At 33.6% G+C, this 26762-nt stretch overlaps 2 protein-coding genes and 1 long non-coding RNA gene across 3 annotated transcripts; 1 reads left to right on the top strand and 2 right to left on the bottom strand.

Moving 5' to 3' along the window:
* Positions 1-5152: 5152 nt before the first annotated feature.
* LOC131019656 (uncharacterized) lies at positions 5153-6825 on the top strand. The gene is made up of 5 exons (XR_009100366.1): positions 5153-5274; positions 5365-5407; positions 5480-5670; positions 6177-6263; positions 6352-6825. It is a non-coding gene; the product is annotated as an uncharacterized LOC131019656 (long non-coding RNA).
* Positions 6826-7361: 536 nt separating this feature from the next.
* LOC131019657 (peptide methionine sulfoxide reductase-like) lies at positions 7362-8645 on the bottom strand. The gene is made up of 2 exons (XM_057948245.1): positions 8193-8645; positions 7362-7842 (listed from the first exon to the last, which is right to left on the bottom strand). Exons 1-2 carry the CDS (start codon positions 8511-8513, stop codon positions 7591-7593), a joined length of 573 nt encoding a protein of 190 aa, XP_057804228.1. The 5' UTR covers positions 8514-8645; the 3' UTR covers positions 7362-7590.
* A 4403-nt stretch (positions 8646-13048) lies between these two features.
* LOC131019658 (uncharacterized) lies at positions 13049-20599 on the bottom strand. Its single transcript, XM_057948246.1, has 10 exons — positions 20070-20599; positions 18925-19669; positions 18006-18624; positions 16804-16954; positions 16372-16732; positions 15772-15882; positions 14925-15276; positions 14567-14792; positions 14252-14473; positions 13049-13671 (listed from the first exon to the last, which is right to left on the bottom strand). Exons 1-10 carry the CDS (start codon positions 20558-20560, stop codon positions 13515-13517), a joined length of 3435 nt encoding a protein of 1144 aa, XP_057804229.1. The 5' UTR covers positions 20561-20599; the 3' UTR covers positions 13049-13514.
* Between the last annotated feature and the right edge of the window lie 6163 nt (positions 20600-26762).

Consider the following 26762-nt stretch of genomic DNA (forward strand, 5'->3'; position numbering starts at 1 on the left):
AGTAAAATTAATCTAATTAACATTAATTTAAATAAATAAAATAATAAATTAATAAATAAAATGGCGAGAGAGAGAGAGAGAGCGTACGGTGGTGGTCGGCGACGGAGTGTCGTCAAGACAGCAGCAGAGCGACGTTGTCGAACTAATACGATAAAAAAAGAAAATGAGTGAAATGTGAAAGAGAAAGAGAGAAAGAGGACCTGCAGGGGGTGACTAGCCGGAAACGGTGGCTGACAGCGGCGGGGGCTGGACGGTGGTGTCGGCTGGGGGCGGGGCGAGGCGGATCGGCAGTGCTGGGGGTGGGAGGGGGGGGATCTGTGCGGCGAAAACTAACAGGGGGGAAGAAAAGGGTTTAATAATTAGCGACGGCAAAATGTTGTCGCTATTCCGCGACCCGATTCCTATTAGCGACGGCGTTGAGTCCCTCTGCTAATTAGCGACGGCCACGCCGTCGGTAATATATTTAATTAATTTTTTATTAAATATATGCCGCCGGCAATTAGCGATGACGTCTTTGCCGTCGGTAATTGCGTCGAAAATTTGTAAATTCGGGTCGTCTATCGCGCTGTCGGAAGGCCGCCGTTAAATGCCAGCGGCTTGCGATTCTTTTGTAGTGATGAAACATAATAAAAATATTGTTTGGAAATAATATTTTTTACATAAAAAAGCATGAAGTCAGAATCTACCAAATATAGATAGATTTGGTTTAGCTTAATTATAGAGATCACGGTTATGTTTTCTAAGCATTTTACAATTATATCTTTTTTATCAATAAAAACCGCATGAAATTAGAATCTTGGCGGACGAATTTTTAGAAATTAGAAGCCGTTAGATTAAGAGGGTGTTTGGCTAAGCTTATTTTAAAGAGCTTATAAGCTTTTGGAGCTTATAAGATGTCATTTTTAAGAGTTTATAAGTTGTCAAAGTGTTTGGATAATTGAGCTTATAAATTAGAGCGAGAATTTTTTTGCTAGAGAGATACAATATTTTTTTAGAGAGAGAAAATCGAAGAAAAATGAACTTAAATGATATATGATGAAACGCAAAAACTTGCGTGCGGGTATGCGGCCACCAGCCAACTACACGTCTATATATATATTCTAAGAGAAAATAAATATGATAGCAAGGTGCTGCCAGTGGTAATACTCTCATAAAATCCCACTTTCTTTGAGGTCTCAAGTTCGAAACCTTTGCCCCCTATTTTTTCCATTTTTCCTTTTTTCTTTTTTTTCCTTTCCTTTTCTTACACTTTTTGGATTTTATTTTTGTTATTTTGTTTTTTTTATACGTTTTTTTTTCCTGTTTTCTTTTTCTTATTACTTTTATTTTATTTTTTCATTTTTAATATATTTTCTTTTTTTTAAATGTTTTTCTATTGTATTTTTTAAAAAATTTTACTGTTTTTCTATTGTAATTTTTTTTAAATTTTATTGTTTTTCTTTTACATTATTTTATATATAGTTTAGTCAAGTAAATATTATCATAATAAGAAGCAATAATTGATATGTACAAATGTAATATTTCAAAAATATTAATGCTTATTGTTTTAATGATAAGTAATTATTATTATTGTAATAAAAAGTAATTATTATTACGAAGAAATGTAATGTTTTTGAAATATTACATTTCTTCACAACAATGTTTGTTTTTATTATACGGACTTTTACTTTTAGTTATTTGCTTAAGTAATAAGCTTTGTAAATAAAAGTAATTATTGATGTGAAGAAAAATAATACTATTATTTTCACTCGATTGTACTTATATTTTTAACTATTTGGCCAAGTATTTATTGTCGTAAAATGTAATTATTATTACAATGAAATGCAACGTTTCTAGATAATTACATTTGTTCACGATAATTCTTACTTTTATTCAAGTAATCATTGTCGTAAGAAAACGTAACTATTGATATGATGTAATGTAATATTTCTGTATTATTACATTTGTTCACGATAATTGTTACTTTTATTTATGAGAATTTGTACTTTTAGTTATTTGTCAAATGAGTATTTTGTAAATAAAAATAGTTATTGATGTAAAGAAAAGTAATGTTATTTTCTTTAATTAAATTTCAAATTTCTTATTATTTTGCACTTTTTTAATAATATTTGTATCATGATTTAGTATTCAGGGTCTAGTGTTCAGGATTTTAGGGTTTAATGTTCATGGTTTAGGGTTTAGTTTTCAGGGTTTAGAGTTTAGAAAATATAATACTTTATATTGAATGATATGAAATATTTATATTGACATAAGTATACATTTGTGCAAAGAAATGTATATATTAGGTTAAATAAAAGTAAATATTCTCATTAGGGTTTAGTATTCAAGGTTTAGGGTTTAGTATTCACTATTTAGAGTTTATTATTCAGTGTTTAGGATTTACAAAATATTGAATGATAGGAAATATATACTTATATTGACATAAGTGTACATTTATGCAAATAAATGTATATCTTAAGCTAAATAAAAGTATAAAAGTAATGTTATTTTTACTCGTTAGAATATGTAATTTTGTATATTTAGTCAAGTAATTATTAATGTAAGAAAAAGTAATTATTCATATGCACAAATGTAATTTTTTAAAATTATTATATTTGTTGTAATTATTATTGTAATTTAAAGTAATTATTGTTGTAATAAAAAGTAAGTATTATTATGAAGAAATGTAATGTTTTGAAACATTACATATTTAGGGTTTAGTATTCAGTGCTTAGGGTTTAGTATTCATTATTTAGGGTTTAGTATTCTGTGTTTAGGGTTTATTATTCATTATTTAGGGTTTACAAAATATTGAATGATAGGAAATACTTATATTGACATAAGTATACATTTGTTCTAACAAATGTATATGTTAGGCTTTATAAAAGTAAATATTACCATTAGGGTTTAGTATTCAAGGTTTAAGGTTTAGTATCCAATGTTTATGGTTTAGTATTGATTATTTAGGGTTCAGTCTCCAGGATATAGGTTGTAGAAAATATTGAATGATAAGAAATACTTATATTGACGTAAGTATACATTTGTGTATACAAATGTATCTTAGGATAAATAAAAGTAAATATTACCATTATGGTTTAATATTCATTATTTAGGGGTTTAGTATTCATTTTTTAGGATTTAATTAGTACCCAGTGTTTAGGGTTTAGTATTCATTATTTAGGGTTTAGTATTCAGTGCTTAGGGTTTAGTATTCATTATTTAGGGTTTAGTATTATGTGTTTATGATTTAGTATTCATTATGTAGGGTTTAGTATTCATTATTTAGGGTTTAGTATTCTGTGTTTAGGATTTAGTATACTTATAGAAACATAAGTATACATTTGTACAAAGAAATGTATATGTTAGACTACATAAAGTAAATATTTCCATTAGGATTTAGCATTCAAGGATTAGAGTTTAGTATTTACTATTTAGGGTTTAGTATTCATTGTTTTGGTAATTACAAAATATAGAATGATAGGAAATACTTATATTAACTTCTTAATATTTAGAGTCATACTTATTTTCAAATGTAATAGTTATACCTAACAAATGTCTACATTATTGAAAAAAAATGTAAATGTTAGGCCTACTTAAAGTACATATTCATGTATGAACAGTAAGATAAAAATAATTGTATTACTTTCATAGTAATACGATTATCCACAGCAAATAATTATCCATAGTAATATTTTATACTTTTAGTTATTTAATCAAATAATTATTATTGTAAGAAAAAATAATCATTGATATGTATGAAAGTAATGTTATTTTTACTCATTAGAACTTGTAATTTTGTATATTTGGCCAAGTAATTATTGTCGTAATAAAAAGTAACTATTGATGTAATGAAAAGTAATGTTTCAAAATTATTACATTTGTTCACGATAAATGTTACTTTTATTGATGCGAATTTGTACTTTTAGTTATTTGCTCAAATAAATATTTTTGTAAGAAAAAGTAGTTATTGATGTGAAGAAAAGTAATGTTATTTTCGCTCATTAATACTTTTGTGCTAACAAATGTATATTTTATACTTACTAAAAGTAAATATTGTCTTAATAAAAAATAATTATTTATATGAAGAAATGTAATATTTCAATATTATTACTTTTTACACGAAAATTGTTGATATAAAGAAAGGTATGTTTTCAAAATATTACTTTTCTTTATTGTAGATAATTAATGTTCATCATAAAAATATTTGCTTTGAAATAACTTAGATATAAATAAATAAATATAAAAAGGCAAAAAATAATAGATATTAAAAAAATAAAAAATAAACACAAAAATAACAATTGAAAAACATTGAGAAAAAGTAGAACAAAACTTTGCAAAACACAAAAAATTCAATAAAATAATAAAATGGGGGAATGGGCTGAACAAGGTTTGAACTCGCGACCTCTGAAGAATCAACAAAGGTTGACGCACGCAGCAACCAGTGCACCACATCATTTGTATTGCTTTTAACTGTAAAACAATTGATATACATTGTCGAATCGGGTCGGTCAAAACAGAACCCGACCCGGCCGCATACCATGCGGGTAGCCGCATGTAAGTCCATCCCATGATGAAAATAATAAATTATAGTTGAAAAATATTTGTAAAAAGATTGTTGGATATGAGATTATAAAAAATAAGTTGGGGTAGAGCAACTTATTTTTTGGGGAGCTTATAAACTCTTGGAGCTTATTTTTGGAGCTTATAAGTTGTTGATGAGCTTATTTTGCCAAACACTTTGAAGGAGCTTATAAGCTTTTAAACAGTTTATAAGAGCTTATAAGCTCAGCCAAACACCCTCTAAGTAAGATGGAGGGCCAAGATTACTTCTCTTTTCTCAATTACATATAGGCCTTCTCAATTGAACTTTGGGTGTGGTTCTAGAGAGAACTACATTATTTGTGAAAATGGGAGAATCATTCACTGTAAAAATTAATGCATTCGGTGTTAAAATTAATGCACTAATTTTTTTTAAAAAAAATGCTCCCTTCAGGATTCGAACCTAGGTTCTATATTCATCCAACAAGATGATGCATCCACCGTAGATCTTGATGATCGAATGGCTGAAAATGGTTCTTCGTTCTTTTTTTATTTATGATTCTTTCTTGAACCTCTCCCTATATATATATATATATATATATATATATATATATATCAGGGTTTTTGAGATTGTTTTAGATTAATGATTTTCAACTATTTGAGTTTTTGATTTTTGTTGCAGGCTGTTTGATTAACGTCTGCAAAATAGGAATTTCGGATGGCTTCTGGAAAGGGAAAAGGGAAAAGCTTCAGATGGTATGACTGTGTGTTCGAAATATTTCGCTTTTTGTTCGTAACTTTAAGATTCAAAGTTCAATGTTTCTAATATATGTTCCAACTTTGCAGTGAATACTTTGTATGTGAAAGGCAAAAAAAAGGACACTACAAGGTTTGGATATATTTTCGTCATTTTAGTATTTTAAATTAATTATCATTTTCTTAATAGATATATACTGTATAGGAGAAGGTTCTTTGTCTAATCCATCAATGAAAAGGAACAAATCAAGAGAATCATCCATATTTTTTTGACACTTTGGAGGAGGGGGAGCGGTGAGGTTTGAACCCTGGACCTCATTTTTCGTATACAGGAGTTCGCACCACTTGGTGTCCCCTTGGGGACTGGAGAATCATCCATATTGAACATTGTGTAAGGTATTTTATTATAGATTATGTAGATTAGAGGTTCTGTTCCTAGCTTTATTAATTATGTTCGAAAATAATTGTTGGTTTATTTTTGTTATTATTTGATGTGAGTTGTCTGGATTTGTAATTTCTAAATAAATTGCTATGATGTTTCTCAATGTATTAACTGATGAGAAATATGTATTCATCAATATTTTTGGATTTTATGTTTGTTTGTTGTAAATTTGTTTTGCATGAAAGACATGATTTTTATTTCTATTTATTTGACCATTTATGTTCGTTAGTTTTAAAGAGTTTGTTCGAATATGTTATGTTTGCCATTCATTTTAATTAGTAAGTTGTCAGTCTGTGTACCAATAATATTAATTAATATACTTTATGATTGTTGTGAAATTTTGTGAAATATTATAACAATGTGTTGGTCGTTCGTTCTTGATGATCTTTGATTCTTAATTTTTTTCTGGGTGTTGGGTGTTTTATAAGTTGTTATTGAAAAATGATATTTTCCATTTAAGGATCTGAAAGAATGCATTGGCGTAGTTGATGATCTGCAAGTGAGCAAACGAGGGGTTGCTGTGATGGAGAAATACAAGCAACACAAGGTTTGTACATCTTACCACTATGTGATTGGTTGGATTGGATGCTACTTATTACTCATATTGTAGACTAACTCTGCAAAATTGACTGCAGCTTTTTCCATGAGTAGAAGAAGCCTTAAACTTAAAAGAAGTGTACATAAAAGCTTTCAAGGGTTTCATTCATTCTGCTGCATTAGGTCGAACTAATGCATTATCAGTGATTGGTTTTGTATTTAGGCTGGTATACGTGGAAAGATCTATGACTTGATTTGTTGAATTAGTATCGATATCTTTTGGGCAATAATTTTTAGGAATTATTTTTGTCTATAAAGAATAGATTAAGGGCAGTCAGTAGTTGCTACAAATTCAGACTATTTCTAGCACAGCTTTGGCAATAACATTATATGAATATCTGCTGATGTGGCTGCAAACTTGGGAAAGAATATGAATACAATTTTGTAGGTTTCTACAGTATGGAGATGAAAATGTGGTGAAGCTACTTGGTTGGTGTGTGGAAGATGGTCTGCAAATCTTTGTGACAATCTTAATGGTGTACTCCCCGTCTTATATACTAATTCTTTCTTTAATCGATGTTGACAATGAATCACTGTTAGGGGCGTTTATTTTGAATGATTAGCCTTGATTGGTAAAAATAGTAAGGCTAATCCCTTGTTTACTTTGTTGGATTGAAACCTTGGGATATCCCAAAGCCCTTGATTAGTTTTATCATTTAAGCTAGTTTTGTTTGGTTCTTATCTCATCAAAATGGTGGGATTGAAGTAATCCTACTATTGAGGATAAAATACTCAATTCTCCATTTTATCAATCATGCAAAGTAAAAGCCCCCTTATAGGTTTATGAGAATACAATTTATGGGGTTTTTTTATAGCCTTGATCCCAAAGAATCGAAATTTCTGTTGCAGCTGCTAAAGGCTTAAGATACATTCATGATAAGCCACCGATTCAAGTCCAGCAATGTTTTTAGTTTTTGAATGTGAAACTACTAATCAACTCTATGTCAATGTATAATAGATGTGGTCAACTATTTTGGTGGATACTGGAAGAAAATCTTGTGAGTTGGGTATGCAGTGGCACCAACTACATATTTTAGTTGACGCATGATTATCACCTGAAACGAAACAGAGTAGAAAGTAGTTGAACATGAATCTGATGGTCATACATCCGAGGTGAAGAGAGTTTATTAACACCTCAATTTGGGGATACAAGTTGATAGGTGGGAAGTAGATGTAGGCTTCTTCTGCTCAATACATAACATAGTAGGAGAAAATAAAGACAAAGCATAATCCATCTAAGCTTTGAAACATAAATCAAGTTTTTGTGAAGATGGAAATCAACCGTAGCAACGGATGGGGTCGTTGCAGCCCTTGGCGGCAGACTGGCCAGCGCCGTTTCTTCCGCCCTTCTCCAGATACTGCTGGTGATACTCTTCAGCTCTGTAGAATCTCTTGGCTCCAACTACTTCTGTCACTATCTTCTTCTTCACCTCTTTCTGCTTTGCTTCTAATGATTCTTGTGCTAATTTTGCTTGTGTTTCGTTGTAGTAGTATATCCCTGACCTATACTGTGTCCCAACATCATTTCCCTGCAACATTATTACAACTCATATCACTAAATTCTTCAAATCTCATCACTATTACTCCAAACAATCTCATCAATTTTTTATAAAATTTCCTCTATTAAGAGCTTATAATACCTATTTAGATGAAAAAAGGGTGAAAGATTATGCTCAAAGTATCTCCAAATATATTTACTTAATACGAGTGGACTATGTTGGGAAGTACATTTCATGATCCAATTTCCATCCATTTCAAAGCTTAACTTTAGCAAGCTAGAAAAATATACCTAGAAATCAATTTAAACAACATAAAAACGAAATTCAATATATAAATTGACAACCACATCATATATAATGTATTGAAATACTGAAAATACCTGACGATTAAGAGAAGTAGGATCATGTTTGGCCCAGAAGACATGAAGCAAAGTTGTGTAGGGGCAAACATTGGGGTCGAAATGGAGGCGAACGACTTCGGCGTGGTTGGTGGATCCGGTGCAAACCAGTTCGTAATTGGGGTCGTGGACGTGGCCTTGCGAGTAGCCCACTTCAGTCTTGACGACGCCTTCCACTCTCTGAAAGCTCAATTCTACCCCCCAGAAGCAACCGGCGGCAAACTGGGCCAACTCCAGACCCGGATCCGCTGGGCTCTCCGTATCCGGTTCGAGCGCCGGGTTGCTTGACTCTTTCGACGCCATTGTTATGGTTGAGAGCTTCAATTTTGATTAGGGAGGAATTTCACCCATCAGTTTTAAATTGATCTAAATCAAGCAAATTTAGTGGTTTTCATTACAAGTGGGAGAATTGTGAATTTGGCCGTATTTTATGACCACATGCATGGTACAGAGACTTTTCTTGATTTTTTTAGGGAAGGAACAGATCTTTCTTAGAGTATCCGCAATGGACTTACTTGATAACCTACTTGATATTGAAGGACCACATTGAATAAGTAGTGTTGTATTCAGAGCCCCCCCAAATTTTGAAAAAAAAAAAATTATAATATGTCTAAAAATGTTATTATTATTATTATTATTATTATTATTATATTTGTATTTTAGTAAAAAAATGTCTAAAATGTATTGAATGCCCCCAAAAATTTTTTAGTAAATGTTGAACTATATTATCTATGAAAATGTTGTTATTATTATTATTATTATATTTGTATTTTAGTAAAAACTGTCTAAATGTATTGAATGCCCCCAAAAAAAAAATTAGCTAATGTTTTGAACTATATTATCTATGAAAAGGTTGTTATTATTATTATTATTATTATTATTATTATTATTATTATTATTATTATTATTATATTTGTATTTTAGTAAAAAATGTCTAAATGTATTGAATGCCCCCAAAAAAATTTTTAGTAAATGTTTTGAACAATATTATCTATGAAAATGTTGTTATTATTATTATTATTATTATTATTATTATATTTGTATTTTAGTAAAAAATGTCTAAAATGTATTGAATGCCCCAAAAAAAAATTTAGTAAATGTTTTGAACTATATTATAAATGAAAATGTTGTTATTATTATTATTATTATATTTGTATTTTAGTAAAAAATGTCTAAAATGTATTGAATGCTCCAAAAAAAATTTTAGTAAATGTTTTGAACTATATTATCTATAAAAATGTTGTTATTATTATGATTATATTTGTATTTTAGTAAAAAATGTCTAAAATGTATTGAATGCCCCCAAAAAAAAATTTCGGGCCCCTGGCTGTATTGAGGTTAGTTGATAGCCTACTTGATTTTTTTAGTTTTGATTTTTATGCTTTTCATTTAAATTAATTTTACTCAATTTTAAATAACATATTTTTCTAATAATTAAAAACTCCATTAAGAATGTGATTTTTTTTTCAAGGTAAATAAACTTTATTAAGAAATGGTGACTACCAGATGTACTTAGCCTTAAAGAGAGTAGAACAGACTCAACATACAGACCAAACTACAATCTCAACTCGGATATAGTACTTCTTCAAACCAATTATCATTAAACTACATGACTCAAGACACTTTTGTAGGGAAACAACGAATAGGATTAGGGATGGCAATCTACCCGCGGGTAGTGGATATCCGCGAAAACCCGAACCCATTAGGGTGGGTTTGGATACCATTTGATATTCATGGATAGTTTCGTGGGTACAATTCACTATCCATTTAGTTCGTGGGTATGGGTTTGGATACTTACTATCCATACCCGCGAAACCCGTTTACCCGCGAAAAATACCCGTCAATTACCCGTCAAATATCCACAAAAAATTCTATAAAATGTGGGCTTTAAATATTAATACATATTTTGAGATTATGGGCTAGTATTTTATATTTTAAAATAGGCCCAAACAATAAGGCCCAAAGTCTAATATTGAGCTAAATGAAAGAATGGAAGCTTTTGGACTTGTCTTGAAGATGAAGAAGAAGAGTTCAATGAAGATGGTTCTATTTCTACTGTCGAGCAATTATAGACATTGTTCTTTGTTGGATTTTATATTTTAGTTGATGAATTTGAACATTGTTCTTTGTGAATTTGAATTTAAACATTGTTCTTTGTGGATTTGAACTATGCTATTTGTGTTGATTTTTTTTTCTATTAAATTTGTTGTAAATTTATATTTAAATTCTATTTCGTGGGTATCCAGCGGATAGTGGGTATCCGGCGGATAGCGGGTATCCGTCGGATAGTGGGTGACGGATACCCGTCGGATAGCGGGTTTCGCGGATACCCGACGGGTAGCGGGTTTGGATACCATTTGATATCCATGGATAGTTTCGTGGGTAGCAACTACTATCCATTTAGTTCGTGGGTATGGGTATGGATAGTCATTATCCGTACCCGTCGTACCCGATTGCCATCCCTAAATAGGATCCATCGTACTAGTAGTATTCCACCCGTCACTCTTGCGTACATGATAAATTGTTGTACTTTTTTTTTATAGCGTTAACTAATTATATTTTGTGTTAAAATAATAAATAAAAATTATTGTGTTATAGTGGAAAAAAAACATAATCTTTAATTAATCAAATAAATTAATTTTTTTTAATTATACTAATAATAATAATTAATTAATTGTAAAATCGACAATTATAATATTGAATAAAGCATGGTAATACAAATTAGTAAATTTATAAGTTTTGAAAAAAAAAATTGTAGACAACACTCATTATATTTGATATCTTATTATTATTTTTATCACATGCTAAAATCTTCAAGTCACTCGAACTCTTTACTCTTAAAACAGTAACGTAAAGTTGACCATGAGAAAATATTGGTTTCTCTAGAAAAAGCTCCACATGTGACAAGGATTGTGTCATTGACTCTTGTTGTTTGTCATGGCATACGGAACAATTAGAGAAATTGTCTATGCTCAAAGTTGAACAGAAATCGTGGATTTGTTGGAGTCAGAGACATTTTAGAAATCAACATTTTTTAGCCAGAATTAGTACCAGTCAATATTTTAGGCTCCAACATGTGGCTACCAAATCTTATACTGTAAGTAATCACTAAACGTGTTCCATTACACAGCCCTTGAGAATGGTCAATATTCCTTAATAACATGATCGAAGTTACAACTTTCAGATTATTAATTAATATAAATTGATTGATAATAGTAACAAATTAATTAATACATAGTAAATTTAAAAAATGTAAAGATAAAAAAGTAGAGAAATAGAAATTACAAGTGAGAGTATGCTATAAATGTACGTTGTAATTTATATTGGGTATCTAAATGTGGCACGGTAATAAATAATACTATTTGGGTGTGTTGTATTTGGTTATTGTAGAAGAAGATGAATGAGAAATGCTTTGGATATGAGGAGTGAGATCCTAAAAAATTAGTCATGGAGGCCAAAATTAGGATGTGGAGTTGGAATAGGATTTTTGGGATAGTTGAAGATGAATCTAATTTGGATTCTTGGTGTGCTGATGAGTTGGTTCCCAGAATGATGTAAGATTGTTGTTTGGTACCTCTGGTACCTTTTTTTTAATAATAAACTTCTCTTTTTCGATCAAAAAAAAAACTATTATTTCCGTCCCACGCAAATTAGGAAATGGTGTTTTAGGTAATAAAGTAGCCTTTCTAAACTTAATTAAGATAATTAAATGAAAAGAGAGAAATAGGAAAATGGTATAAAATTAAAGTGAGAGAGACGCACGTAATGTAAATTGCATTCAAGTGAGATAGATGTACACCTTACTTTATTTTTATTTTTTTAATTGGGACATTATAAATAAGATAATTAAAAAAATAGAATATTATTAATAAGACGGAAGGAGTAATAGACTAAAAGATTCACTTTTAATTTTAAATTATTACGTCTTCCCGTGTGATGCACGATAATCATTGAAATCAAACGACGTGTTTAAATAAATAAATATAAATATTAAACATAATTAAAATATAAATAAATACAAATATATATTTTTAAAATAAAATAAAATAATCCACATCAATTACTCAATAAAAACTCAAATTTGAAAACGTCAATTTTTAGCTTTGTATAAAGAAAATGATAATTATAGTTACTCCCTTCGTCCCACGAATCTTGACACGTTTCTAAATAAGGTAATACTTAATTAATATCTTCACTCCCCTACTTTATCACTTTTATACTTTATTAGCTACACACTTAAAATACTAATCTACAACTCCTTAATTTTCGTGAGTATTAAATAATTAAAAATAATTTGATAGTGAAAATTAACATTGCATATTATTATTATTATTATTACTACTACAGAGTACTACACATCATAATAAATAAATAAATATTTTCATAAGCATACATAAATAAAAAATCATATTTGAAATTATATTTTTAATATATATATAAGTAATTATTCATCTACAAAGTTATATTAAAATTAACAGACAAATTAAAGATTTAGTCATAATCTTTAATATAAGATGTACATTGAATGTTTTTTTTAGAAATCAAATTTCACAATTTCAAGAAACAAATGGTAAAACTACATTATTTTGGGAGATGGTCTTTCATATGAAAGAGGTATTTATATTGTATACTGTATTATATCGATATAGATATAAATTGACAGAAAATTTTGACTCGAACTATCAACCGAACAAGGAATATAAATACAAGCTATATTTATAATTATTGTAAATTCAGACAAAAAAATCACCATAATCTAAGTTCAGCCTATTTTTTAAGAATAACCCTTCCAAACACATAGAACAGCAAACGCATGTTTAAGAATTCAGAAGTAAATATGGAGAAATCACTCAAATGCTCAAAATTTGGAACTTAGCAGCATTTGAAAATCCATACAATTCAGTGGTCTAATTGTATTCTTGCAAGATTATTCACAAACAACAAAAAGTATCAAATCCTATTAACAAACTCAGCATTACCTACAAACATGAATTCGTGATTTCAGTAGCCATCCCTTTTCTTTTATGAGTGAGTAGTAACCATACCTTCTATTGATCAATTTTTCACACCAAAAACATGGAAAAAAGAGCTCCACCAGCGAACATCCTACTCTATTTCTGATAATTCCCATTCACAAGTTAAAAAAGCTTCTCCTAAATTTTCCATCTCTGATACAACCTTGTACCTGGAGCTTCTAACGCGCAGTGTGTGAGTGGTCCATGACAATGAAACAGCAGCAGACAACGAGAGCTTGATAACACGGTGGTGTATGAGTGAGCAGCAGGCAACGTGAGTTAAACAAGGCTAAGCATCCATCTCATCATCTTGCAATAAAATCTCATATATATCAGTCCTGAGATTGAGTTCCTTTTCTCGCATGACTTCTTGGAGGTCCGACAGCTCTTTCACAGACAATACTGAATTCAGTTTGAGAAAACCATCAAGCCACAGCTTTTTCGACCTGGAAGTTGGAAGAAAGGTCACGTGTCAAAATAGTAGGGAACTCTTATAGCAAACAGACAGCCTTTGCAGGTATATCATCAGATCAGAATATATCGTAATGCCATTTAAGTTTGGTCTCTCTATGGTAAAGGGACTGAGAAAAGGTTTCGCATCTTGTACTCGTTTCAAGAGAAAGTTTTTAGTTCCCAGGAATCAAACAACTTCAGCTAGTGGCAAACAACATTCAGAAACCGACAAAGGTAATACCATTATAGCTCAAAGCTGTAAGCTCTTAGCCAAGTTTTTTCTTCAGTAGCTACAATTATAGATACCATACATACATCTGGTGCAAGTCTTGATGATAATTCTATTATTATTTCTAATTTTCTTATCCTTCATACAATTGGACACTTATCAAGAATAGAACGAGTATGAATTTCCAGATGGATGTTATGACAATTTGTACACAAATACTAAATTAGATTGCAGTATTGATCCTTAAGAGGAACATAAGTAACTGAAAAACAATCCCAGCTAATTTGAAAGGAATATTATCCTCGATACAGCAAGTAGTTTTACTGTTGTCAAAGAAGTCATACCAGGGGCATGCATGTATTGCACGAAAGAACACTCTTTTAGCTCCAGAATTATTGCATGCTACACTCCTCTCGTATTCAACGAAACAGCGCCAGAGAATCACTGAATTGTGCAATTTGTCATCCTCCAACGCCCTTTCAAAAAGTCCGCGTATTCTGTGCTGGGAGCCTCCAGTACTCATCTCAAATGCCAATGCGTAAAGCCATGTAATGGCAGATGGGTTTCTGATATTTTATCAATCACGTAATCAGCTCCTTGTCAAGAACTAATGAACCAGAGAATAAGAATACATAGCACATGATGAGAAAGAGTCATACTTTCGGCAATGATCATCAAAAGTCCACCGCAATTTATTGGGTGAAGTGTAGAGATAGCTGATTTCAACTAAAGCATAGTGAAGATGAGGGTTAAATGGATATAACTGCAACCCTTTCACAATAGATTCCCAAACTCCTGAAAGCTTAAGTTCCATGTGATTTCTGTCAAGCATCCTCACGTAATAGGTAAACAAGAATTCAAGCTGTCGGCTATTTCTCCTCCTCTCTGCAGGAAGAAAATAATTGTAAGGATAATACATGATTGAGGAATTCCGCTACTCGAAACAGTGCATCTGGCAAAAAGAGTCCAATTCTTGAGGGTCATTACATAAAACACATACAGAAGAAGTATATTCACCTGGAAGCACCATTGTAAAAGACTTTTCCAGAATTTCTAAAGCACAGGCCCATCCAGACGTCAGCTCTTCAAATAAAGCTGCTGAACTGATAAAAGCAGCAGAATGATCATCTATGACACCATGTGCCCATGTTGAACTCAACATTCTTATACGATCTTTGAACCCCTGGCGGGCTCTAAGTTGTTGGACACTTGACAATTGTCCTTTAAATGGAGTATATCTTGTTCCACTGCCTAAGCAAGATAAGATATGTATTGCACGGGATGAGGAGTCAGAACTTTCGGAAGAATCATTTGCAAGCTCAACTTCTGCATACCAGAAGTACAACAGAGATGCATTTGACCGAACATCCTGGTTGGTTAAGTACAAACACATTAAGTTTCAGGTTTACATGGATGCAAAATGAGGAGCAGAATTACAGCATACAAGAAGTGACCATGAATAATAAAAATAATATCATCATCTGAATGTCTTGAAACAGTTTTGTTGATTCTGGCAAGATACATAGTTATTTTGGAGAACTTTAAGTTACTATTTTAAGTTTGAAAATTAACTGTAGCAACAAGTCGCAGGATAACCGAAAAGAGATATACTGGCATGAGAAACAAGTAGCAGGATAACTGAAAAAGTTGGTAAATACAGCCAGTTCAGTTATTGCCTCAAACTCAATATAATAACAAATTTTATACGTTAAAAGAATTGTAAAATGTTCAGAGGATGCTACAATATGATAAGTCTTGGCCAAAATGTTGCAAAATAACCAAACAGTGGATGATGAATTAGTACTTTAAAATTTCTACTGAATCTGAACTACTGTAGAGCTTGTCACATTAAGGCAATACATACCAGTGGAAGCCCCTCAACAGATGATAGAGCCATGTCAAAAACCTTCCTGGAATGATCAATATTCCCATAGAACGCTTCTCTTTTAGCATAAACTCCACATAGCAAAACATCCTATAACAATGAAGCACATAAAAAGTTATAAAGCATCCATACACTTTCAAACCAGTTTTGAGTTGAGTTTGACGAAAGATAAAAGAGAAGCGTTCTATGGGAATATTGATCATTGGATCAAGTGTAAATCTCAAAAGAATCTTGGAGGAAGGTGAGAGTAAATCTGAACTTTATAAATCTCAAAAGAATATCTATTCAAGTGTAACTCTCAAAAGAATCTTTGGATCTTCTTTAGAAGGTGAGAGTGCATAGTAGATCCTCTGTTTCAAACACATGCAGAATCATATGCTTTACCCTGCAGAAGATCTCTCAAGTAAACAACATTCCCTCCAATAAGCATCTAAAAACGACCAAGAAGTATGTCTCCTTCAGATTAACATTGACTGGGGATTGGCATCATATCTCATAAAGCATTTTGCTGATTAGTATGGGAAAAGGATTTGCAGTTCTCGGGAACTCAAGGTCAAATTAAAAATATTAAACACATACCTGCCTATTATTTTTCAGTAAAGTCTTGGCCAGAGCTCGACATGGTGTCACAGAATAACTTGTTGAATTCATCCTTGTGTTTGATAACTCCTCAGCAACAAGAGCAGCTTCCTCAAAGATGTAGTTTTTTGGAAACACTTTCAAACAAAGTAAGATAGCATTTCGGAGAAATTTCATCATATTAGTCCTCATATTCGAGTCATTTGAACTTTTTAAAAGTAGCTCCAAGCTAAAACTTCTTAGATTGGTTGACTTCCTCACCAGAACATCGTGCACTTTTCCCAAATCCTCTAGAAGAGAACAGGGAGGACTTTCTAAACTAAGTATCTTTGCAATCCAACTTGAACTGTTTGTGCAAGTCCTATGAACATGAATGATGTGGTCAGGGAACAAAAGAAACAGCAGTAGATATCATAATTCCATAACACCTACCACTGAGCTATCCTTCCTTCGAAGAAATCTATAAACTGGGAGACAAGAGAAAATCGGGCTTCCTCAGACTTGAGTGAGAACAGGTAATCGCTCACATCTTCATACAATATTATGCTCAAAATTTGTTCATCATCTTCATGAGAAACCTGATCTGTTTGGCGCAAAGTCATTTTCACCAAAAAATCTACATATTATATGAAACAACAGTTGCAACAGTAACAAATTATTGGCAAATTTTTGAAAAAATAAGTTGTTTCAATGAAAAAATGCTTATTTTTCCGCTAGCTGAATCAGGTGGCAAATTCAGTTTTTCTTTTCCACTCTAAGAAAGCCTATATTTCCACATTTCTGCTCCATTTCTACCCTTTTTCTATTTCTTTTTTGTTATTTTCTTTTTCTTCTGTCCTTTTTTCTTTTTGAATTCATGTAGTTTGACTAATGATAAAATATTCAATATACTATTGAATAAAGATCATGACAAAAGCTTTAATTTTGATATTATATTATGTTAAACATAGATTTATAATAAAATTATTATAGAAGTTAGAAGTCTCAAACTAATTTTTTTTCTCTCATTATCATTTATCTTTTGGCTTTATTTATTGTATTTTCTATATTTCCTTACCTTTTATATTTTTGGTTTTATTTAATTTGCTTTCTTTCCTTTTCTTTTCTCAATTTTTATAGCAAAAATCTAACATCAATCTATATCGATATCTACATCTATATCTATTATCTATATAATATATAAAATCACAATTTTAACGACTACTTTTTACCGTCACTTTTAAGAAGTGGAATTTTCGGTACTTCAAATTCCAGAATGCCTATTTTTCTTCCACAATTCACACTCTACAGTTTTATTTTAATTATTTTGGTACTATTTTATGTAACTATAACCATTCTTGTACATCGCACGGGGTAGCAGTACTAGTTGTTAAATAAACTCAACATATATGTCACTCAGACTGCATGAAAATAAACTCAGTAGGCAGGAAAAAAGAAAGGAAAAACAAAAGCCATAGGATTATTTCCCATGGAATTGAGATGCAAGGACATAATGCCATGCATTATAAGGTCTATTATTCATATGAAATGACAGTTCAGTTAAACTAATCATACTGCGTAAATTATAACTTCTCTTTTCAGTACGAGTAAACCATAAGTATATTGATAGAAATAGCACAAGAATGGTGACAAACCAGAATTAGCACGAAGAGGCATCCAATGATCGAAATCTCTTGTGATTTCTGCCTTTGACCACTTAGTCCATGTTTCTGTATCTTTGATCTTTATATCAGCTTCAGCAGCAGCATCAATGCCAAGTGCTTTAAGCAGAGATTCAACATCATCCTTCTGCTCAACATCACTCGAGTCCAGTTCATCATTTAATTCCTCTTCAACCACCTGTCCCTCATTAGTAATTCCTGGCATTTCAATTTCCTTAGTCTCGGATGATGGGTCAAACCAACCTGTCCAACCACCTTCCTCAACTGCATCTGAGGCCTCCTCAGAGATAAGCCTCTGTCTCTGTTCTTCCTCCTTCTCTATCCAAGTTAACCATCCAAGGGCTCCATCTTCCCCGATTCTGGCACCATTACCACTCCAAAAGTGCTGAAACAGTCTTTGCTTACTTTGTTCCGAGAGAACAAATGGAGAAAACAAACTATACTCAAGCTCTGCCTGAACTAAAGCAGTTGCCAATTCTTGGTAACCTGCCTGCCACTCGAAGCGGCAAAGACCAATGAAAACATCGACCAAACCAAGCTCCAGTTGAACAATAGCCGGATCAATTGATGTTGCATTGTCGGATGGATGCGCCTGCATCCAGCACAAGATGGACGCGGGATCAATATTTCAGAAATCCTAACTAATAAAAGAAAACTAATCCCTCAACCTAATGCAACATGACTAACAAAAGAAAGAAACATAAGCTCTGGAAGTATTTCATGCTCAAATTTAACGGATGTGTATGCCAAATAAGACTAAACTTTCACTACTATTCAATATGTGAGTCTGTCACATGCTCTTCTTCCTCTTCTTATGTGTTCTGCAAGTAATTCCGTTTTAAGTGTATTAATACAAGCAAAGGGGAAAAGCATGGATCTTTAAAGTGAGAACCTGCCTATGCTGCTTTATGCAAGCACCAGCCAAGGCTTGGATAGCATTTGCATACATTTTCCTTATCTCAGAAACCTTGAATCTGGAAAATTCACCCCGGAGAACCCGCAAAAATTCTTTCCACAGCTTGCAACTTCCAGAATTGGATGTAAGTATCTTCTCCCATCTCCTAATCAGCGTATCGGTGCTATCTCTGCTCTGATAAGCTTTCATAAGAGAAATAAGTAAATCTTCACTCTCTGGATTAATCTCAGTTGCTTTCTCCAGAATACTGATTTTCTTCTCAAGGATCTGTAGGCGAGCACCTTTATGAGACTGTTTACTCGCCACCTTGTCTTGAAACTCCGCAAAGGCCAACCACAGACTCTCGTCCTGAGGATGTTCCCTTGTCATCTTATTGAACTCCTTTGTTTTCCGCGAGACCTCATCTTCCCAGGACTCTTCAACTACTTCAGCACTAGATACCCGTCCACTATCAGAACCTTCATCAACTAAGGGGATATAATCAGCAACCGAGCTCTTGACATGATTTCTAGGAGCAAGAACTCGCATTCGTTTCAAGTCCTTATGACGCTCGATAGCAGCATATTTTACCGACCAATAGCGCCCCCCTGACCTGAGTTTGCTATCTAACGCATCAACATCATTATCCCCCTCCAAACGACAAGCTCTTTTATTCCGCTGGAAAAAGTTCTGTCCAGATACTTTCTTAGAATTGTAAAGCTTATAACGAGCAACGTCCATTCTGCATTTCATCATCACACTTATAGTTAGTCCAAGAACACAAACAGTATCGTTTTCCAAAAACAAAAGACCTTCATCCACATACCAATGGACATTGTCGTTGTTGGTCCCTTTTCAAAGAAAGCATATATACTTCTATCCCAAAGAATTTTGCGAGTAAAAAAATTGACCAAAATCAAAGTTCTACGGCATCATACTCTAGAAAAATGATCAATGCATCACATCAAGAAAATGAAAAGTAGTTTTCATATTTCAGACTCTGCAATCAAAACACTCTTTCGCAGACAATGCAAAAACAGAGAACAGAGTACAAGCTGCAGCCAATAATGAAATATTAAGTTAATTCCCTCCAAAAAATGCATCAAACCCTAGAAAATGCATTAAATCAAGCGAAATATAACCTGTAGATGCTACCAAAGGCCAAATTATCGCGATCTCCACGGGAATCAAAGTAGTACTCTTTCTCATTAGCAGTAGGAGAAGACGCCCATTTCTCAACACCTGGTTTCCTCGAAGTAGAGGATAGTGTTGCGGCATAGCTAAACGATGCACGCGAAGCGCTCGACTCCTCCTTTCTCCTTTTCTTCTTCTTTTTACTCTTCCTCCTAAGGTCTTCATCGGAAGAAGCGCTAGCATCCGACGGCACCATCTCGTACTGCGGCGGCCGTTTCCTGGCATTAATTTCTTCCGCTGCGTCTTCTTCTTCCTCCGGTTCCTCATCGTAGGTGAGGTTGTATTTGGCAACGGCGTCGTTTATGACGGAGAGGTCGGTGTTGAAGCTGGAGTTCTGCAGCCATTTCGCCGTATCGTTGTTGCCACTATCAGTGGCGGCAACGCCGGCGAAAGCGGCGAAGAGCGGCGTCGTTTTGGTAGTTTGGTCCTCTTCCGCCATATCCAATAGAGCTTGAGAAATTATTTTAGGTGATTTTAATTTGGGCGCATATATATACTAGTTTATTTAGAGCACTCCTTGCAGAAATTTCAAAATTATGCTCCTATATTTCTCCCTAAAGCTTCCCTATTTAATTTTAGAATCTCGATTTTATAAATGCATACACCAAATCTCCTATTTTCTACATAAAAACAATAATTATGTGTGGGCCCTACTAATTATAAGCTTAAAATAAATTTAGGGTGAGTGTAAATTTAAGATTGAATTTAGGTAGGTGTAAAATTTTTAGTGGGCCCCATCTAATTTAGGGGATCTACTGGATGCATTTTTTATCTCATTTTCAATTGTTTTAACCTAAATTTAGAGTTAGTGATGCATTTAAGTGATGTGCTGGGAATGCTCTTAGGACTTGTTTTGTAGCTTGGTCGGGTTTGGTCCATATAGATAAGGAGGCCACATTTCATTGGTTCATCCATGATATTAATCCTAAGCTATGCGTTTTGTAGTCCCCAAAACAAAACCATAGGAGAGAGTTTATGCGTTTTGTAGACTTCAACTAAACATATGATAACAAATTAATTTACTATTATACCCATATTTTCTTTGCCAAATTACCAACGTATCCTCCCACTTTTTAGCTGATATATCGGCGGGAAAACATGCCCATATGGTATACATTTTGGAAGGATTTTCAGGTAAGAGAGACGATTCAATCCTTCCTTAATCATCGACTACTTACTGCCGGAGCCACTTCCGGGAAATGAGAACAAGGCTAGGACGTTGGACTTTACATCTGAAAGTGCGAGAATGACCATGAGTGAGGCGCAGCATGGTAATCTGGAAACACGCCCTTTTGCTCATCGTTTCTCAACATAATGGTTCGATTAATTGCGCGTCTAGGCGATTTCAGTTCGTCGTTAGTTGTCAAGAGTTGTTCCATATTTTCCATTAATAGGTTCGAGGTTTACTCATTTCGTATTTTGGAGAATGATTACCTGGTTTTGAGTTTCCCTGTTTTCGGTAATTCATAAAACTCTGCTAATGTTTACATGTAAATTCTGATAGTGTTCTTCCCTTGTAATAAAACTCATTTCGTTATGTGCCCTTCTATTTTATCAATTGTTTTTTGGTTTTGATATTGTTCAGATGGTGTTTCACACTCCAACAAAGTGTGTTATTCTATATTTGGTTTTGTGATTATCAAGGTTTGCTTTGTTATATATCCATTGATGTAAATATTTAGGTGCAATACCTCTTATTAACTGAATTTATTTCAATCTCTGCAGCGTGATCCTAATGCTCGTCTGATGCGTTCCAAAAGTTGGCCATTCCTTGAAGCTTGGAAAGAAGTTTTCGGTAAGGATCGTGCAACGGGCGCTAATGCAGAGGACGTTATGGAGGCAATGCACAAGATGTATCAGGTTGATTACCTTGCTGTCGGAGGTGATAACATTGCACACGGAGGTGTTGATGGCTTAAACGGTCATTATAACGAAGAAGAAACAGCTATCGACAATGCCGAGGACAACGTTTGCCAAGGTGAAACGAAGGTTGTACCTGCAGGAAAATCGACCAAGAAACGCAAAGCCAAAGAAGAGATAAACGGGGTCTACGCGTGTCTTGTGGAAATTAGTCGGAATACCGGTTTGCGTCTAGAAAACCTTGCAACTCGAATCGGCTACGAGTTCGACCTTGGAATGGCACGGTAGAAAGTATTCGAGCAGCTTGGCAAGATACTTGGACTGACTACGAACGAGAAGTTCGATGTTTGTGAAATTTTAGCCGACAAGGTGCAACGCCTAGAGATCTTCATCGGGCTGCCGGACGAAGCAAAGTCCCAGTATGTTGAACATCTTCTTTAGTCACGAAACAATCAGGAACGTCTCCCTTGATCATGTTTCGGTTTTTTTGCACTTTATGTGGTCTTGTTGTATCCAAACTTCTATATAGGATCCAAGATCTTTTTGGCTTGTTGGTTGTTAAGTATTTTGTGTATATATGTTGAGTCTGGGCGATACTCGTGAAAGCCCTTGCGGCTTGTCGAATCCCAAGCTAGAAGTTGTCTATATAAGTTATGTTATCTTTAGATTTTGCTGTGACTTTGAAATCTAGGAGTATGTTATGATGCATATTGGAATGCTTCGTTAGTTAATGGGTTTGTTGTTTGTGCCTTGAACACAACAATTTTTTTCATATGGTCAATTATGATTATGTTAAATAGCTTTCGAGAAATAATTGCTCCCACGAGCATTATCATTTTTTATAAACATTGGAATGCTTCATTAGTTAATATTATTTCCATCAAAGTGCAGAGGTTGTTATTAAGAACATTTTGTGATTTTGTAATAATGCAATTGCTCTATGACACATAGATGATAAAGTGCAGGCATAATGGGAAAAATGATGCCAGACGATATGTTAAGCATTACATATTGCATCCTAGAGGCTGCCCCAACTTATGCTTTGGCAAAATATCGCCATATATATCCAGGCACATGGGATTAACACCCATATTACAAACCAAAATCACTTTACTGGCCAAAGCTTTGATACTGCAAAATAGAATTAAGCAAGAGGGTAGCCCATACAAAACAACTAGAACAAGCCTACAAACTATTTAAAAGGAGATGATGAAGCGCATGAGCTCTCACCACCTAGGCGTGCTTTGTCGGTTTCGTTCTTTGCGTTGGCATTCTTACGGATCATCGGTGCTTCATCAACAGTAAGATAACGGATCTTACTCTCTAACTTGGGCCATGGAACGAAGTAATGCGGTGTTATGGCTCGGGAAGGTGCACTATTTTATCCCCACCGCATATGCACTCGAGTCCTTGATGGTCGTTGACATCGTTGTGGTCCATCGTCTGCAATAATATGAATTAATCAAATACATCAACAAACGTGCCTTCAACTGGAAATGAGCAAACAATACTCGAGCAACAAAAAAATAATAACCAAGTACGAGATAAAATTCCTAGCAAACAAGCAATCCAAGCACATTTAGCAGAGAAACACCCTAAAAACATTCCAGTCGTACAAGATCCCATGAACACACATAAATATTTGAATCAAAACAATGGTTTTACAAATCCTAATAACAGAAAAAATAGGCGACTCCCATGGCCAGGCTTACAATAACCAACGCACTGTTAACTAGCCATATATTGCTGCCACATTGAAAGTGCGAGTTCGTCCTTAGCCGCAGTCCACTTGGGAGAAGGCTCAACACTCTCAACAAACTCCCTGTGATCTGACTCAAGTTCAGTTGTATCGGGGAACGTATTGTTGAACTGTTGTTCGATGGGATCTACAGGCATCTCTCCCCGAATAAAGTTGTTCAAGACGAAGCACGCCATGATTAGTCTAGTCTGTGTCTTAATTGAATAGTACGATGCACTGTACAAAATACCTCATCTCATCTTCATGACTGCAAAGGCACGCTCAATGGTATTGCGAGCCTTTGCGCGCATTAAGTTGAATAGTTCCCGAGAGTTCTGTGGTCATGCTGCGATCGGGCCCCACTCCTTCAAGTGGTAGCGAACCCCCTTGTACGGTGCAAGGAAGCCCTCGCAATTGGCGTATCCATTATGAAAATGAAAGTATAACCAGATTATGAATTGCAAATGTTTCCTAAGTTGCAGAAACATTTTGATATTTATTACAACATGAGATAATAAGAATAATTGATGTTACCATTTGGCACACGTAGCCCGTGAGGCTTATTTAGTGCATCGTGTAGAATACGTGAGTCCGCTGCCGAGCCCTCCCAACCGGGGATGACATACACAAACTTGAGGTTGTGATCACAAACGGCCAATATGTTAGTGAAAATATGACTTTTCCGTTTCCTATAATGTGGTCTATCTCTGTTAGGTACCTTCACGTCGATGTATGTACCATCTAAAGCTCCCAAGCAATCCTATCAAACAAATACACAAAGAAAAAATTAAAATCAACTAATATTTCACATAATTAACAATAGAGCATGATGTGTATTTTATAATATGAAATTACACCAATGTATAATGACATGTTTAATTTACCTTAAATCATCTCCACCAGTTGTCAACGCAATCGTCCGTAACAGGTTGTGGTCTAACGAATAGCAATATATGAAGTGATAGCCTTAAGGACCACATGAATGTACTTGGAGATGGTATACCCCGATCTCAAAAAATCAAACTGGACGACCCTATTCTTTTTATAGTGTGCAAGTACGGAGAGGAACATAGCAACCTGTTCCTCAACATATACGAACCTGCCATCCCAATTCCCTCAACAGTTGGCAAAGACGCCAAAATGTATGCCATCCATGCGTAAATTTACAATACAGTCAACATCAGTAACATTAACTAGCCTATCTATGTGCTTAACTTGATCGAGGATACGAGTCAGTATAGCATAAGGCCCGGGGTCCTAAACATCGCTTTCCTTTCCTCGACCTAATACTGTATAAGTGATCGAATACAACAATGAGTTGCAATAATAGTTGATGCATAATCTCTTCAACCATTGAATACACATACGCATTTATGCGGCGTCGATGGAGCATGGTTACTGTCAAATTCCCTAATCTGAAATTTGTAAGAATTGGATGAATTTCAAATAGAAGATATATTAACTATCATAATCTGAAATTGCATTCTTTATGGCTGAAGTCAGGGACGGACCTGGATATTTAATAATGATCGGGCAAGATTTCACCGGATGATTCTAATAAAGTTTTAGTAAAGAAAACGAGTTGAATCTTGAATAATTATTTGAAATGACACAATTATGATCGGGCGAGATTAACATATATAGATAAAAAAAATTAAAATCATACATTTATAGGTAACAAAAAAAAAATTGACCGGGCGACGGCCGGGGTGGCCTGGCCTTTAGATCCATCTCTGGCTGAAGTTCAAATAGAACATATATCAATTTTCACAATCTGATCTTGAAATGTTTGTGGCTGATTTTCAGGATGTATTCACCTAATTATCGAATATCCTCACATGGCATACTATTGTAAAGCAAAACACATGACAATCACAGCAAACATTGGCCGATCAAAACACATGACAATCATATGACAACTAAAAAAAAAACCTAACTCAAAAATGGATTTAGATCCACGACAAAAATGGATTTATGTTCGTCGGCGCACCTGCGTCAATATGTAAATAAAATGCTTTAGCCGGTAGTTCGAATATATATTCCACATCAACACACATCGAATATACAATCATATGACAACTAAGGCCCACAAGTGCAATAGAAATCCATATTCGCCAATCGCGATTCCAAAATCTAGAAGAGGAAAGTTTTTTTTTTTTTCAAAAAAAAAAAAACCCTAACTCAAAAATGGATTTAGATCCACAAGAATTCAAATAGCTTCTCTTACTCTGCTCCCCTTATGTACGATCGATAGTCGAAGTCAACAAAAATCGAGACCTGGCGAACCTCACTTGTGGCAGGGAATGAATATCTTCGCTCTTGCTTTTGGATGAAGAACACAAAAGTCTATCGAGTTGGGGGAGACGAAAGAGGAAAATGAGAATTGTTTTTTTTTTTTTACCTTGATTTTGAGGGTAGTATCATAAGAGCCAAAAATTAACTGATGAACTGTAGCAATGGCTAAAATGGAAACGAGGGTGAGTCCCGATTTTAGATTCCAAGATGAATAGTATTTTTAGAGCGGGTCATGCTATTACAAAAATTGGCTACAAAACAGACAAAAATGACCAAGTTGTATAAGCAATGTGTTGTATACTTACCTACAAAACACGCCCTTATATGCAATTACAACTCGGCCCCTTTGTATAACAAACTAGCACCTTGCACATTATACAAATAGAGGGTGGTGAGCATATTCGATTATTTGATTAAAACCAAATTAAATCATATTTGTATTTAATTTTAAAAAAATTGAATCGAATTTATTGAAATCTTTAAAATTAAAATCGAACCAAATCAAAAACCGAAATAATCGAAAAAATATTATACAAAAAAAAAATCTAATTTAATATCAAAATTACATATGACCCTTATTAGTTTGTAGAAAATTAGGAATCTATATATTATATAAAACACCAGTTTCTAACGTTAAAATTTTCCCGGCAAATTTTAAACAATTTTTCTCCAAAATTTTAGATACATTTAAAAAAACGTGAATTTCACCAGCAATTCAGTTTTTCTCCACAAGTGAACTACCCACTAC

This window comes from Salvia miltiorrhiza, chromosome 4, assembly GCF_028751815.1.
Source record: "Salvia miltiorrhiza cultivar Shanhuang (shh) chromosome 4, IMPLAD_Smil_shh, whole genome shotgun sequence".
NCBI lineage: Eukaryota > Viridiplantae > Streptophyta > Magnoliopsida > Lamiales > Lamiaceae > Salvia > Salvia miltiorrhiza.

Coding starts and splice junctions, on each gene's coding strand:
- LOC131019657 (XM_057948245.1), bottom strand. CDS start 8,513: ATGGCGTCGAAAGAGTCAAGCAACCCGGCGCTCGAACCGGATACGGAG. Junction 7,843..8,192: donor CTACTTCTCTTAATCGTCAG/GTATTTTCAGTA, acceptor ATAATGTTGCAG/GGAAATGATGTTGGGACACA.
- LOC131019658 (XM_057948246.1), bottom strand. CDS start 20,560: ATGGCGGAAGAGGACCAAACTACCAAAACGACGCCGCTCTTCGCCGCT. Junction 19,670..20,069: donor GCCTTTGGTAGCATCTACAG/GTTATATTTCGC, acceptor GATGAAATGCAG/AATGGACGTTGCTCGTTATA. Junction 15,883..16,371: donor TACTGAAAAATAATAGGCAG/GTATGTGTTTAA, acceptor TCATTGTTATAG/GATGTTTTGCTATGTGGAGT.